Source organism: Anser anser (assembly GCF_964211835.1).
Source record: "Anser anser genome assembly, chromosome: 1".
In the NCBI taxonomy this organism is placed as follows: Eukaryota; Metazoa; Chordata; class Aves; order Anseriformes; family Anatidae; genus Anser; species Anser anser.
Window position 1 is genome coordinate 191,721,143 of NC_139720.1, and position 11,510 is coordinate 191,732,652.

At 44.6% G+C, this 11,510-nt stretch overlaps 1 protein-coding gene across 2 annotated transcripts; it reads left to right on the forward strand.

Annotated features, from left to right (window-relative positions):
* The first annotated feature begins 73 nt into the window (after window positions 1-73).
* AMER2 (APC membrane recruitment protein 2) lies at window positions 74-10,830 on the forward strand. Of its 2 annotated transcripts, none has more exons than XR_014581482.1 (2): window positions 74-3,026; window positions 9,061-9,110. XR_014581482.1 is itself a non-coding variant. In XM_083828704.1 (2 exons), the coding sequence occupies exons 1-2, from the start codon at window positions 793-795 to the stop codon at window positions 2,641-2,643; spliced, it is 1,677 nt and encodes a 558-aa protein (XP_083684830.1). In that variant the 5' UTR covers window positions 92-792; the 3' UTR covers window positions 2,644-10,830. The 2 variants fall into 2 exon arrangements, 1 of the variants encoding a protein (XP_083684830.1); XM_083828704.1 differs by having other exon boundaries at window positions 92-1,597; window positions 1,772-10,830.
* The last annotated feature ends 680 nt before the right edge of the window (window positions 10,831-11,510 follow it).

The window sequence follows — 11,510 nt, forward strand, 5'->3', positions numbered from 1 at the left end:
ACCTGAAATAGCCCTGCCTCCATTGTGCTGTGCCACCGAGCCAGTTTGGAGCTCCAGATCACAGGGTGGCTGGGGGTGGAAGGCACCTCTGGAGGTCACCTGGTCCAAACCCCTGCTCCAGCAGGGCCACCTAAAGCAGGTTGCCCAGGACCTGTCAGGCTGGGTTAATTTACTTTGCATCTGGAGTAGATCTGCAGCTGGTGAGAGGTGTCTGTGACCGGTGTTGCCACCCTGACGTGACTGTGCCACCACAGCCCTGGTGGCAGCACCCTGTGGCCACGATGCAGGGACCGTGACCACACGCAGTGAAGGCGGGGTGTGGGTAAAGGCTTGTGTGGGGGCTGCCATCGTGTTAAACCTCCTCCAGCAGGAGAAGCAAGGGGCCACTGTTCACCAGCGGTGGGGGTCTTGGGCACTGGGGAGAGACAGGGCCACGGGGTCCATGCCACGGCTGCGTGGCACCAGGTCCTCCCTCAGCACCCGCCCGCCACGGCGGGCCGCGCAGGACGACACGGGTTAAGTTACATAAACCCTTCTGAGGAGGGGGTGGAGGAAGGGGCGCTGCCGGCGGGGCTGCGGCGGCTCAGGTTGATCGAGGGTGGATGACAGCGGCCTGGCGCAGGCCCACGGCGGTGGAGGAAAGCTGCTTAGCCCCCTCCGGGTTGCCATGGAGACGGGCGGGCGGCAGCGGGAGCGGCGGCGGGGCTGTCAGTGAGGCACAGCCACCACCGGGCACCACCGGGGCGGTGGCGGCGAGGAGGCCGCGGCGGGGGACGCTGTGTGGCGGCAGTCATGGACTCGCACTGCGACTGTGCCGAGCCCCCGGCCGCCGAGCAGCAGCCGTCGGGGAAGATTAACAAAACCGCCTTCAAATTGTTCAAGAGGAGGAAAGCCGGGGGCACCATGCCGAGCATCTTCGGGGTGAGGAGCAAAGGCGGGGAGGGGAAGGGCGCGAGCAAGGCGGGGATGGTGCGGAGCAGGACGCACGATGGCTTGGCCGACGCCGTGCTGGAGGGGAGCAAGAAGGAGGACCAGGGTGGCGGCGATCCGCAAGGCAAGGATGCTCAGAGCCGGGCGGCCGGCGGCCTCGGCGTCTCGCCCGGCAGCTCGGTGGCGAAGTCGCACAGCTTCTTCTCCCTGCTGAGGAAGAACGGGAGGACGGAGAACGGCAAGGCAGAGAATGCGGATCAGCGGGCTGGCGGCAGACAAAAGAAGGGGCTGAAAGGGATCTTCAGCAGCATGCGATGGCATAAAAAGGACAAAAACGGCAAGGAGGAGAGGGGGGAAACCTCGGAAATCCAGTCCGGACTCATTATGCCGGGGTCTCTGACCGCCAGCTTGGAGTGCATCAAAGAGGAGACGCCAAAACCTTTGTCTGAAACTCCGAACAGCACAGGAGACGTCGGTCTCGAATCGCTGCATGAGAAGCACACCTTGGCCGAGGAGCCCCAGGTGGGAGGTGGGGAGTCGCGGGACAGCAAAACCCCCCCCGGGGAGGACCCTGCCGCCGCTGGAAGGCGACCCGAGGAGCTCTGCCACGAGCGACCGGACCTGGGCACCGGAGAGGTTGGGACTGCGAAGGATGCGGCCATAACAGGTGACATTCCAATAACGACTATTCCCCCTGTTGAACCTCACTGTGATAGCGGTCAAGAGACGGCAGCCGCCCCTGACCCTTCCTCTATTGATCCACCCTCAGAGCAATCGATTGATCGTATTTGTTTGATGTTTGCTGACGTGACTTCACTGAAAAGCTTTGACTCTCTTACAGGCTGCGGAGATATTATTGCGGACCAGGAGGAGGATGTGGGCGGCGGGAGTGGCGGCTGCGAGAAGAGCACCCCCGGGGTCAGCAAGCTGGGCGCCTCCAAGAAACACCCCACCATGGTGGCCTACCAAGGAGGAGGGGAGGAGATGGCCAGCCCGGAGCAGGTGGATGATACATACCTCCAGGAGTTCTGGGATATGCTGTCGCAGACAGAGGAGACCCAAACAGGAGGAGGAGGAGGAGGGACAAAGACGCCCGAGGGGCTGAAGGAGAACCGAGGTACTGAAGGGGCCCATAACAGAGTGGCAGCGAAACGTGGTGGACTCAACCAGATCCCCATTCACCTCAACCACAAAGAGGAGCAGAAGGGCAGGGAGAAGGAGCAGCATGAGGGTGTCCCGAACAGTGATGAGGGCTACTGGGATTCCACCACCCCTGGTCCTGAGGAAGATAGTACCACGAGTATCCAGAAGGAGACCATTCCCAGGGACAGCTACAGTGGGGATGCACTCTATGACCTCTATGCTGAGCCAGATGAAAACCCACCAGGGAAGCCTCCGGACGAAGGGGTCACCTGTGTGCCACGCTCCAAGCCCGTGTCGCCAATAACGACCACATGCTCACTGAAAACACCCTCAAGCACAGTGAAGGACTCCAAGATACCCATCAGCATTAAACACCTTGCATCACATCCAGCCAGCCATGGAACAGACACTAGTAACAGCCATCACGTTGCACACCATCACCTGGCCAAAAGTGAGATGCACAGAACAAAAATCCCTGTCTCTAAAGTACTAGTACGCCGGGTTAGTAACAGGGGCTTAGCAGGGACAACAGTGAAAGCTGCCACGTATCAGGACAGTGCCAAAAAATAACTGAATAGTAGGTGGAGACCAATTTGGACAGCAAGGTTGATGTGTGAAAATCTGCATAGGAGGCTACAAATAATGAATTCGTTTTGCATCACCTGAAGAAAGGCACCTAAAAGGCTTACTTCAACAGTACTCCATGGGCCTGCACTTCTGAATCCCTTCTTGTAGTACTGTATGGCTGAATACGAAAAGTCAACTTCTTTTCAAGCACTTTTTTTTTACATTTGTATCTTTTTTCCACAGCACTAAACACTGGGGAGGTTCATTTTACATGCCTTTGTGGAAGCAGGACTTGGATTATGAACCTAAAAGAGCATCTTCCCTCATGCAAAGCAGTGCCATGAGTTCTTCAAGCGAACAGAGTTACAAAAGGAGCCACACTAGAGGTTCTCCACTACACTTATCTTTTAGTTATTTCTGGGGGAGGAGTGGAGGGTGGGTGCCTGGCTCCAAAAATGGTGTTTGCTCTACAAGATGTTGGGAAAAAATGCCAAGCAAAAAACAAATAACCTAACAGGTATTTTACCTGATGTGGGAATGAGAGCACTGCTCAGCAGCAGACTTGACTGACTCGTGTGCAGTAGCTAATTAACTAAGGCGTTAGGTGGACTTGTCTAGCAGGAAAACATATTTTTATTTGTCTGTCTGTTTGGTTGGTTTTGATCTGCTCTAATGTAAATGGGTAACAGAGACACCTGACGTAGGTTCAGATGTTTACATCAATACTTGTCCGATAATGCATACAATCAGGTTCAGGGAAACATTTTACTAAATGCCAATATATACACACTGTTCACATTTATACAATAACTTGCTTGCCATGTGTAAATATATACATATTTTAGCAGATTTACTCAATGCTACAGATTTTTTATAAAAAGAAAAATCACCTGTCTGTATTATCTAGAGTTTAAACAAAAGTTAGTTTTTATAGGTAGATAATTTTACAGTTCTAAAGTGATAGAACTTTGTGTAAGTACCTTAAATTAGAGCAAAACTCTGTTTTGTATGGGCTCATGCATCCCCAGATAAGTAAGTCTGAAGTGCTGATTTAATTCCAGTGGCACATTCCGTGTGTCAGAGCTGAGGTTCTGACAGCGCTGACATTGCAAACCTCTATTTTCAGGGGTTTAGACAAAGTTGCTCTGGGCTTAAACCTTACAGAGAAGGAACCCAGGTAATAAACATGTTTTTTAATTATTATTTTTTAAAATATATAAAATTAGTTTTTGACTATTTAAAGAAAGTCTGGGTTCTTGTTGCTTTTTATTTTCATTCTAAATAATGTCAGAATAATTTTACTTTAAGAGAGAAAAAGAAATATGGTAAGGTAATGGTCCATAAAATGGTCTGATGAGCTTGGATCTTAGGAGAAATGTATTAATGGCCAGGATGTTTTTGAATAGTGGCTATTATACATGGGCATTGACAACATTTCCAAGAAATTTAATAGGGTTTTAATGTGCCTGAGGACATATTTTTATGATACACTGAAAAAGCTCCCAAAAAATCACTGAAGTCTAAAGGTAAATATTATGTATTTACAAAATATTTTGATATAAGTATTTAATCATCAGACCACAATTAATATAAAATATATAGTCCAGTGTATCTGATAAATAATATACATTTTAAAAATATACATGTCTATATTATGCAGAGAATCCTAAATTCACATAACTGAAGCTAATGGGTCTGATCTTACATAGGAGTTGATTTTATTGTCTCTTAAACTGAAAGAAAAAAAGGAAAATAAATATACACAATATACATTTGAAGGATATTAAGGTTATAGATAAACCATAAAAAGCCAGGAAACAAAATAATAAGAATGTTTTATTTGTGCAGTTCACTGGGGTAATGACTTGATAGTCACAAGAGTAAAACTGGCATTTAGGGTTGAAATGACTGCAGGATTTAATACTGAACTGCAGCACCCCAGCGAATAGGGAGAAAGTGTTCGTTTTTCTCATCTGTCCCCGTTTTCATGGTTTAAATAAGAACCTTAATACACTTCAAAGATTATTCTATACGTTTTCTTTATGACATATATGCGTGTGGTTTCCTACATGCCTACTCACACAGACACGTTGTACATATGCATGTGTAGTCAGAGCGCGCCTCCTCCTAGCGTACATGCACACAGGCAGACATGCACACCCTGCACACTCCCACCCGTGCAAACACGGCCACGCATGCACACTCCCATGCACGGATTGAGGGGATGTACCTTAAATCTGCCGCAAAACACGCTAGTGATTATTTCCTCTGCCTGAGAAGGGGGTTTGCATTTGGCCTGGCTCTGCTTGTGCATTTTAGAAAGTTAAAGCTGAAATACCCTCAAAGGGATGAATGTACAGAACGTGGAATATTATCCTGGTGTTCACCCCTAAGCCTAACATCCTTTTTTCTGTTCTTCTGTTTCCATTTGACTGTAAGGGACATGTCTTTCCCTGCATGACAACTCTGCAGAAAAATCGTAATTCCCCATTTTGTTTCATGGACAAATTGTACAGGGAGATTCTATAGGGTACTGGAAGTTGAGAGGGCGGGAGGATGTGGTGGGCTTGGGTAATACCGTAAAAACTGGAAGCACTGGTTGCAGGTAGTATCAGTGGTGCATCCTTTGAATCACTTGAAGATGTCAGCTACCATCTCTACGGGACTTGTGTGTGGCAATTGTTCATCGTATGCATTTTGTTTGCGTTGTGGCATGTATGTATCAAGAAACCAATAGAGTAACACTAGCCTAGCTCCCTCTCACGTAACGACTAACAAGAATCATCATTAAAATGTTTTGGCTTCCCTTCATTTTCTCTCTCTCTTTTGTTTTCTGCCCCATTTTCCTTCCTTCCCCTGCATGCTGGCGCACAGCTTCCTGCTCCGTGCTAACCCCGGTGCCGAGCGGGAGGTCCTGGGCTGGCTGCCCAGCGCAGGCTGGGAGCACGGCCACGCTCACCCGTGAGGCCAGGTGCTCTCTGGTCACTCTCTGTCGCATACCTAGTGTAAGTACATGTTGCAGATCTCCCGGCGGTTCATTTGGCTGCTTGCTATGTACATATTTTAAGGACAATCATATCCTGGCGAGGAAAATGGGAAAGGAACTTGTAGTAGGGTGTCAGTGTTTTGGATTGTCATGACATGATGACATTGATTCAGGGTAACGGTCGTGTGAGAGTAAAAATACAATTTAATGCTCAGATTAACTTTGTATTTATAAAACTCTCTTTTGTCTTTAAGCCATCTATGTTAATATTTCAAAAGGTAATAGAAAATGTAATATTTATTAGGGCTTTCAATTTCCATAGAAATATATTTGTATAACTCCACACAATGCCTAAAACAATCACTGAAAGGAGGTTCAAAGGCTTTCTTTACACCTATATTTAGCTCCTGAAAGATCCCTGTAAAATACTGTGAGATGCCTAACAACAAACAGTTAATGGCTTGCTGGATTTAGAGGCTGAGACATCAAGAGGTAATAATAGTCCCGAGGCATTCTGTGGTGGTTTGCATCCTTATTTATATTACTGTGTCCAGGCATATATTTTCCTTGGCTTTGGTAGGTATCAAGGTAGAAATGGTGTTCTGAGTCCCAAAGATAACATTCCCAATTTTGTAATTGTTTTGATTTTCTTCAAGAATACTTTTGTTTTGTTGTTTTCTTCATTGTTTTGTGGTCTGAGTGATGCTTTGTAATGACCAGCTTGTAAGTTCATAAAGGATTTTATAGATCAGAACTTGGCATTTAGTTCTATATACTCCTTGCACTTTCAAGTCACTGCTGGTAAATTTTGTATGTTCTTTGGCTATTTCTATATATTGCGTAGCATTTTATAGCTATCTACAGTGATTTCAGTGGTATACATTCCTGTCCTATATATCAGCACAAAAGATTTCCCTTTGGTAGCATGAAATGATGTTTTTGTGGACTTCTTTTGTCATGATAGGAGTAAAGTTTTCTGTATGTGTGGCCTGCAACAGACGTAAAGGGTCTTACGTTCCTTGTAGTGCATATGCATTTTGCTCTTGCCAGTAATAGGACTCAAACACATGTAATAGGTTTCAGAAGAAACTACATGACTAGAATAAGAAAATCTATGTTCAGTCTTATTCCATCAATCACCAGCATTTCCTTCATCCACTGTGACCATCCTTACCACCATTCACGGTAGTAGAGGACTGAATTTTAAAAATTACATGCACAGATGTACACTATGAAAATTAATTCACTGATTATTTTTTAATGAATCTTACTAAATTATTTATCTAAGCTAAGCGAATATTGCACCAAAGTCTTCAACACATCTGATACAGATGGCATTTTCAGTAAGATGCTGTAAGTGCAGATGAGCCAAATTAACAGGCTTTGCTTAGCAAAGCAAAACCTAGTTGTTTTTTAAATTTGCAGCACTGACTGAGCCTGCAGATCAAAGGGAGCCATTGATTCTGCTACATGGCCGTGCTCTGAGGTTTTTTTTCTGGCTGCTCTAATGGACTACTTTCAGAAAAGGCTTTTCAGCAAGATAATGGTATGAGAGAGACAGTTCACGGCAACAATAGCCACTTACAAGGCAGACGGTTATCTAACAGCGATAATGTGGGACTTCAAGCAAGGTGGCCTGAAAACGTAGCTTCGTAGTTATTAATATGAAAGGCTGAGACTTCTGTCTTGGAAAAGCAAACTGACACCAACTCAGAGACGCTGCAGAAACGAGTCTTGGCAGAGTTTGCACATAATGGTTTCTGCAGTTGTCTTTTATTAATGTTGGGTTTTCCATTTTTTATTTTTTTCCTCTGGTTTTGGTTTGTGCTTTTGTGTTTGTTTGCTTTGTTTATGTTTTCATTACGATGACATAACCCCATTTGTCCGCACAGAACTGCACAATGACTGACTCTTCTGAGATATGATACTGAGAATACACTGTCAGTCGTCCTTCAGTGGCCTGGGACTGGTCCCCACAGAGCATCCCTCTCTTCCACTGAAGAGGGATAGGATGTTTACTGTGAGTAGGAGGTATCTGAATCTATCCAGCTGTTTGTTCTTGGGGTACAGCTGAGTTTTAATCTGATTTACAGGTAATTTTTTAGCTCATAATTAGCTCACATCTTGTCTTCCCTGTGAGCATCTCAGCTGGCAAGGTCAGCATTGATTTCTGTTTCCCATGTCTGTATTGTAGAGGAAAATGGAAGAACCATTGCCATATGCAAAGGAATAAGAGCTGTAACCACCCAAGCCACATCCTGGGCGCCTTTACTCCTGCAAAAGCACGTGGTTAAAGCTCTTCCTACCTTAGAGGGCTTCTCCATCCAAAACTATTGCCTGGGACCATTTTTTTCCCCCTCTCTGTCTCCTGTTCCCTCTCATCTGTACCGCAATAGCTTGGGAAACAGATTTTTGCCCCAACCCTCCATCACTAGAAAGCAGGAACTGCTGCCGGTGTATTCTTCACAAGGGCTTTGCTCCTACTTCTTGGTCTGGAAAAAATGAATTCGTTTTCAGAACAAGCTGCAAAGATATTTAAAACGGAGATGTCTGCTGTGTGATCTCATACACGTGGGTGAGGATGTTGAGTGCTATTTTGCAAAGTGGAATATATCCCTCCACTTCTCTGTTGTGCACAATTTAGCAAATCTAGCAGGGAAGCGTGTCATGCTTGTGGAAAAGCCTGGAGGCTGTTTGTTATGGAGACTGTGCCCAGATTTTCTTTATCTTTGGTAAGAGCTGCTTTTCTTTTTCCTTTCTGTATATACTTAAATAAATAGACCCAAAGGTGTACTGGAGAGAGGAAAAGGTTATATACTTCACAGGGCAAGGAGTATGAACTGTTCTGCTTAGAGGCTTCTTTTAGCAATGGCTAAAAGAAAATTGCTTTGCCTGTAATATCACATCCAAGCAGTGCTCTGAAATAGAAGCTAATGCAGCTATGGGCACAAAGCTAGAAAAGCAGCATTTCAGCATTTGCCGACAAAATCTGACAATCTCTTTCTAAGGCCCAGTTTCTGCTGTGGTAAATCTTCCATAGTCTCCAGTAAGAACTGGAGAATGTCCTTAGTCTCTTAATTTTGAAGGAAATAGGAAGTATTACTTAAATAAGTCTTCCCTTTTTCTAAGAGATGAACATTATTCAGGTGATTGTGCAGTCTTTGATATTACCGTAGTTGTACTTTCACTGGTCTAAATGCAAAACATGTCTTTCCACTGTTTTACCATCTTAACAAGCAACCACTCCTGCACATAACTCCAGTACTCAGCATGTTTAAATTACAGCTAACACAATCACTGCCTTCCTTAATTTAACTTGTGACGGCAAAAACAGGACCAGATCCTTTCCAGAGCACTAAAACCCCTGCTTATGGTGTCATTGCTCTTGTTTTTTATACAGTAAATGATTATCCCTCCATTTTATTGTTTCACAGCAACATCTTAAATCTGTTTTAAAGGAGAACAACACACAGGGAACTGAATGGTAAGAACTGGAACAGCTTTTTATTATTTTGGATGATGTTATATTGAAACAGTTGGTCTTTCAGTATCAGGTTGTTTCCGTGGGCTTTTTATACAGATGCATTGGAGGCTTTGAACATAATATGCTCGTAAAAGAAAATTGGCTACATCTGCTTTGAATTAAGCCTGACCTTAAAATGTAAAAGCCATGCAGCTGGTGAGGCTTCTCAGTTAATGGTAGCTCACAGGAAGGTCTGCCCACAACTTACCTGCACCCTACGGACCATGGAAGAGTTTGTCATCTGTCCCTTTCCGTGTGTCCTAGGGGAGTGCAAGGTGGGCATCTGCCAGACGGGACAGCAGCAGCAGGAAAAGCCAGGGCCAGCGATGCACTGGGGCAAAAGGGCTGAGATGGTGCTTGGGAGATGGGATGAAACAAGGGTTGAACTGCTGGTCCTGGTGGAAGAAGAGAGTTAAATGTAGACCAAGGACAAACTGGGCACGAGTGCTCTGGGTTGCAGCAGCAGCACCAAATCCTAAGTAAGGCACAAGTAACTTTCTGCAGCACATGGCTTGATAGAAGCAATGTTAGCTTTCTTTTCAAAAGATGGAGCAAGATTAAAGCTGTTACCTTTGTGTAAAATTTAAGTAAATCCTCTGCCATGGGACAGATTGCAATAGCTCCATCCACCAGCACTCGCTCTGAAACCACTGGATCTGTTAGCAGTGGTGGTTGGTGTTAAGACTGAGCGAGGACCCCATAATTTGGCCTATCTGTTTTTTCTTTGCTACTTTTGTCAGCTGTCTCAGGAAAGCTCTAGAGTCGTGGCTTCTAGCCCTGTTGAAATGGGGAATGAGATATGAATGTGGTTGTTGGAAAACACAGATTCAGTAAGTCCAGAAGTTACAGAACAGCTTCAGTCTATTATCACAGCCCAGCTCTGCTGAAATATCATGGTGTGCCTGAGGAAAATGTAGCAGGGGCTGCTCCGCACTGCATCTGACAAACTGATGCTCTTGGGGTTTCCTATGTGCTGAAAGGGACAGATGTGTCCTGTTAGAAGTCACTCAATCTATTTTTACTAGTCATATTATAGCTGACGGATCATTGCTTATTACATTTGTCCCTCGTGTTTTTTGTCAGCCACCCCCATGAAGGCAGCATGTGACCTGTTTGAGATAATGAGCGAATAAAGCCAGACCTCCTTGCTCTTCTTATCTAAAAGGGTTGCGAATGATCTGGCGAGGCTGTGTGCACCAACTTTTTCAGAGTACAAGATCAGGCCGCTCCGGGGGGTGTTTATGTAACACACTGTTAGACGTGCTCTGCTCCTTTCCACCTCTGCAGACTTCAATAAATTAGTGTCTCCTCAAATTAACTCTGTCCCAGCCAAAACCATGATATCTGTATTCTCAACATATGGAAAACCTGATAGCAATAGATCAATAGATGTCTTTCTTCCCTGACAGTTCACGAGGATATACTTAATCAGTGTTTATTTTATTTTTAATTCTGTAAATATTTATTTTGGTACTCTGCGTATTTATTGGCACTGGTTCTGGTGTTTGCTTATGTGTCATTGTAAATGTTGATGGTTTCAATAGTCTTGCTTCTAATGAATGTAAGGAACTCAGACTAACTGCACTTTTCTTCCATTCAAAAATCGTACAGAGAAAAATATTTCCACTGTCATATTATGTGTTATAATGAATACAGTTAATAAAATTGGTTGTCACTTTTCATTGATGAACGTGGAGGTCACTTTTTGATGTTCAAGTTGGAGCTAGAGTTGATCTATTCAGAGCTAGATTTGATCTATTCAGTGCACTGGAAATCACTAGGCTTATGAAAGCAAGACATTGGAGAATTATGTCCCCAAAATAGCATAAAAGAGAATACTTGGGCATGTGTGCACTTTCATTTCAATGTAGAAATGCCATTAGCTGTTTTACTAATAACATCACAAAATAACTAGATTAAATTTGCTGCTTAGGGGAGGGCTTTCATAAATCTGAGTGAGTTTTGGTCTTCTGATGTTTCCTCAGCGTGTTTTTTGTTTGTTTTGTTTTGTTTACATTTAAATCACTGAGACGATGGAAATGGACAAAGTCTCATTCTGTCTTTCAAATCATCTTCACTATGTGGTCCATCTCCTAGCTGGGAAGCCAGCAGGGAAGCTGGTTTTCTTCGCACACATCAACTTTGAAGCTGCAGTTTTGTCGTAAGATCTAGAAAAGTCAGTCCAAAAGCTGGGACTTGACCACTATGACTATGAAGTGACATTTCGTAGAACCTCGATTTTGCAACTTTCTCTACATTTCATGCATTTCAAAGATGCTTAAAGCATTTGCATCAGTCTAGTTTTAACACTTAAGTTCAGTTTCTTAGCTCAGCTGAGGTTCAAAAGGCCTCCCCCTTGTT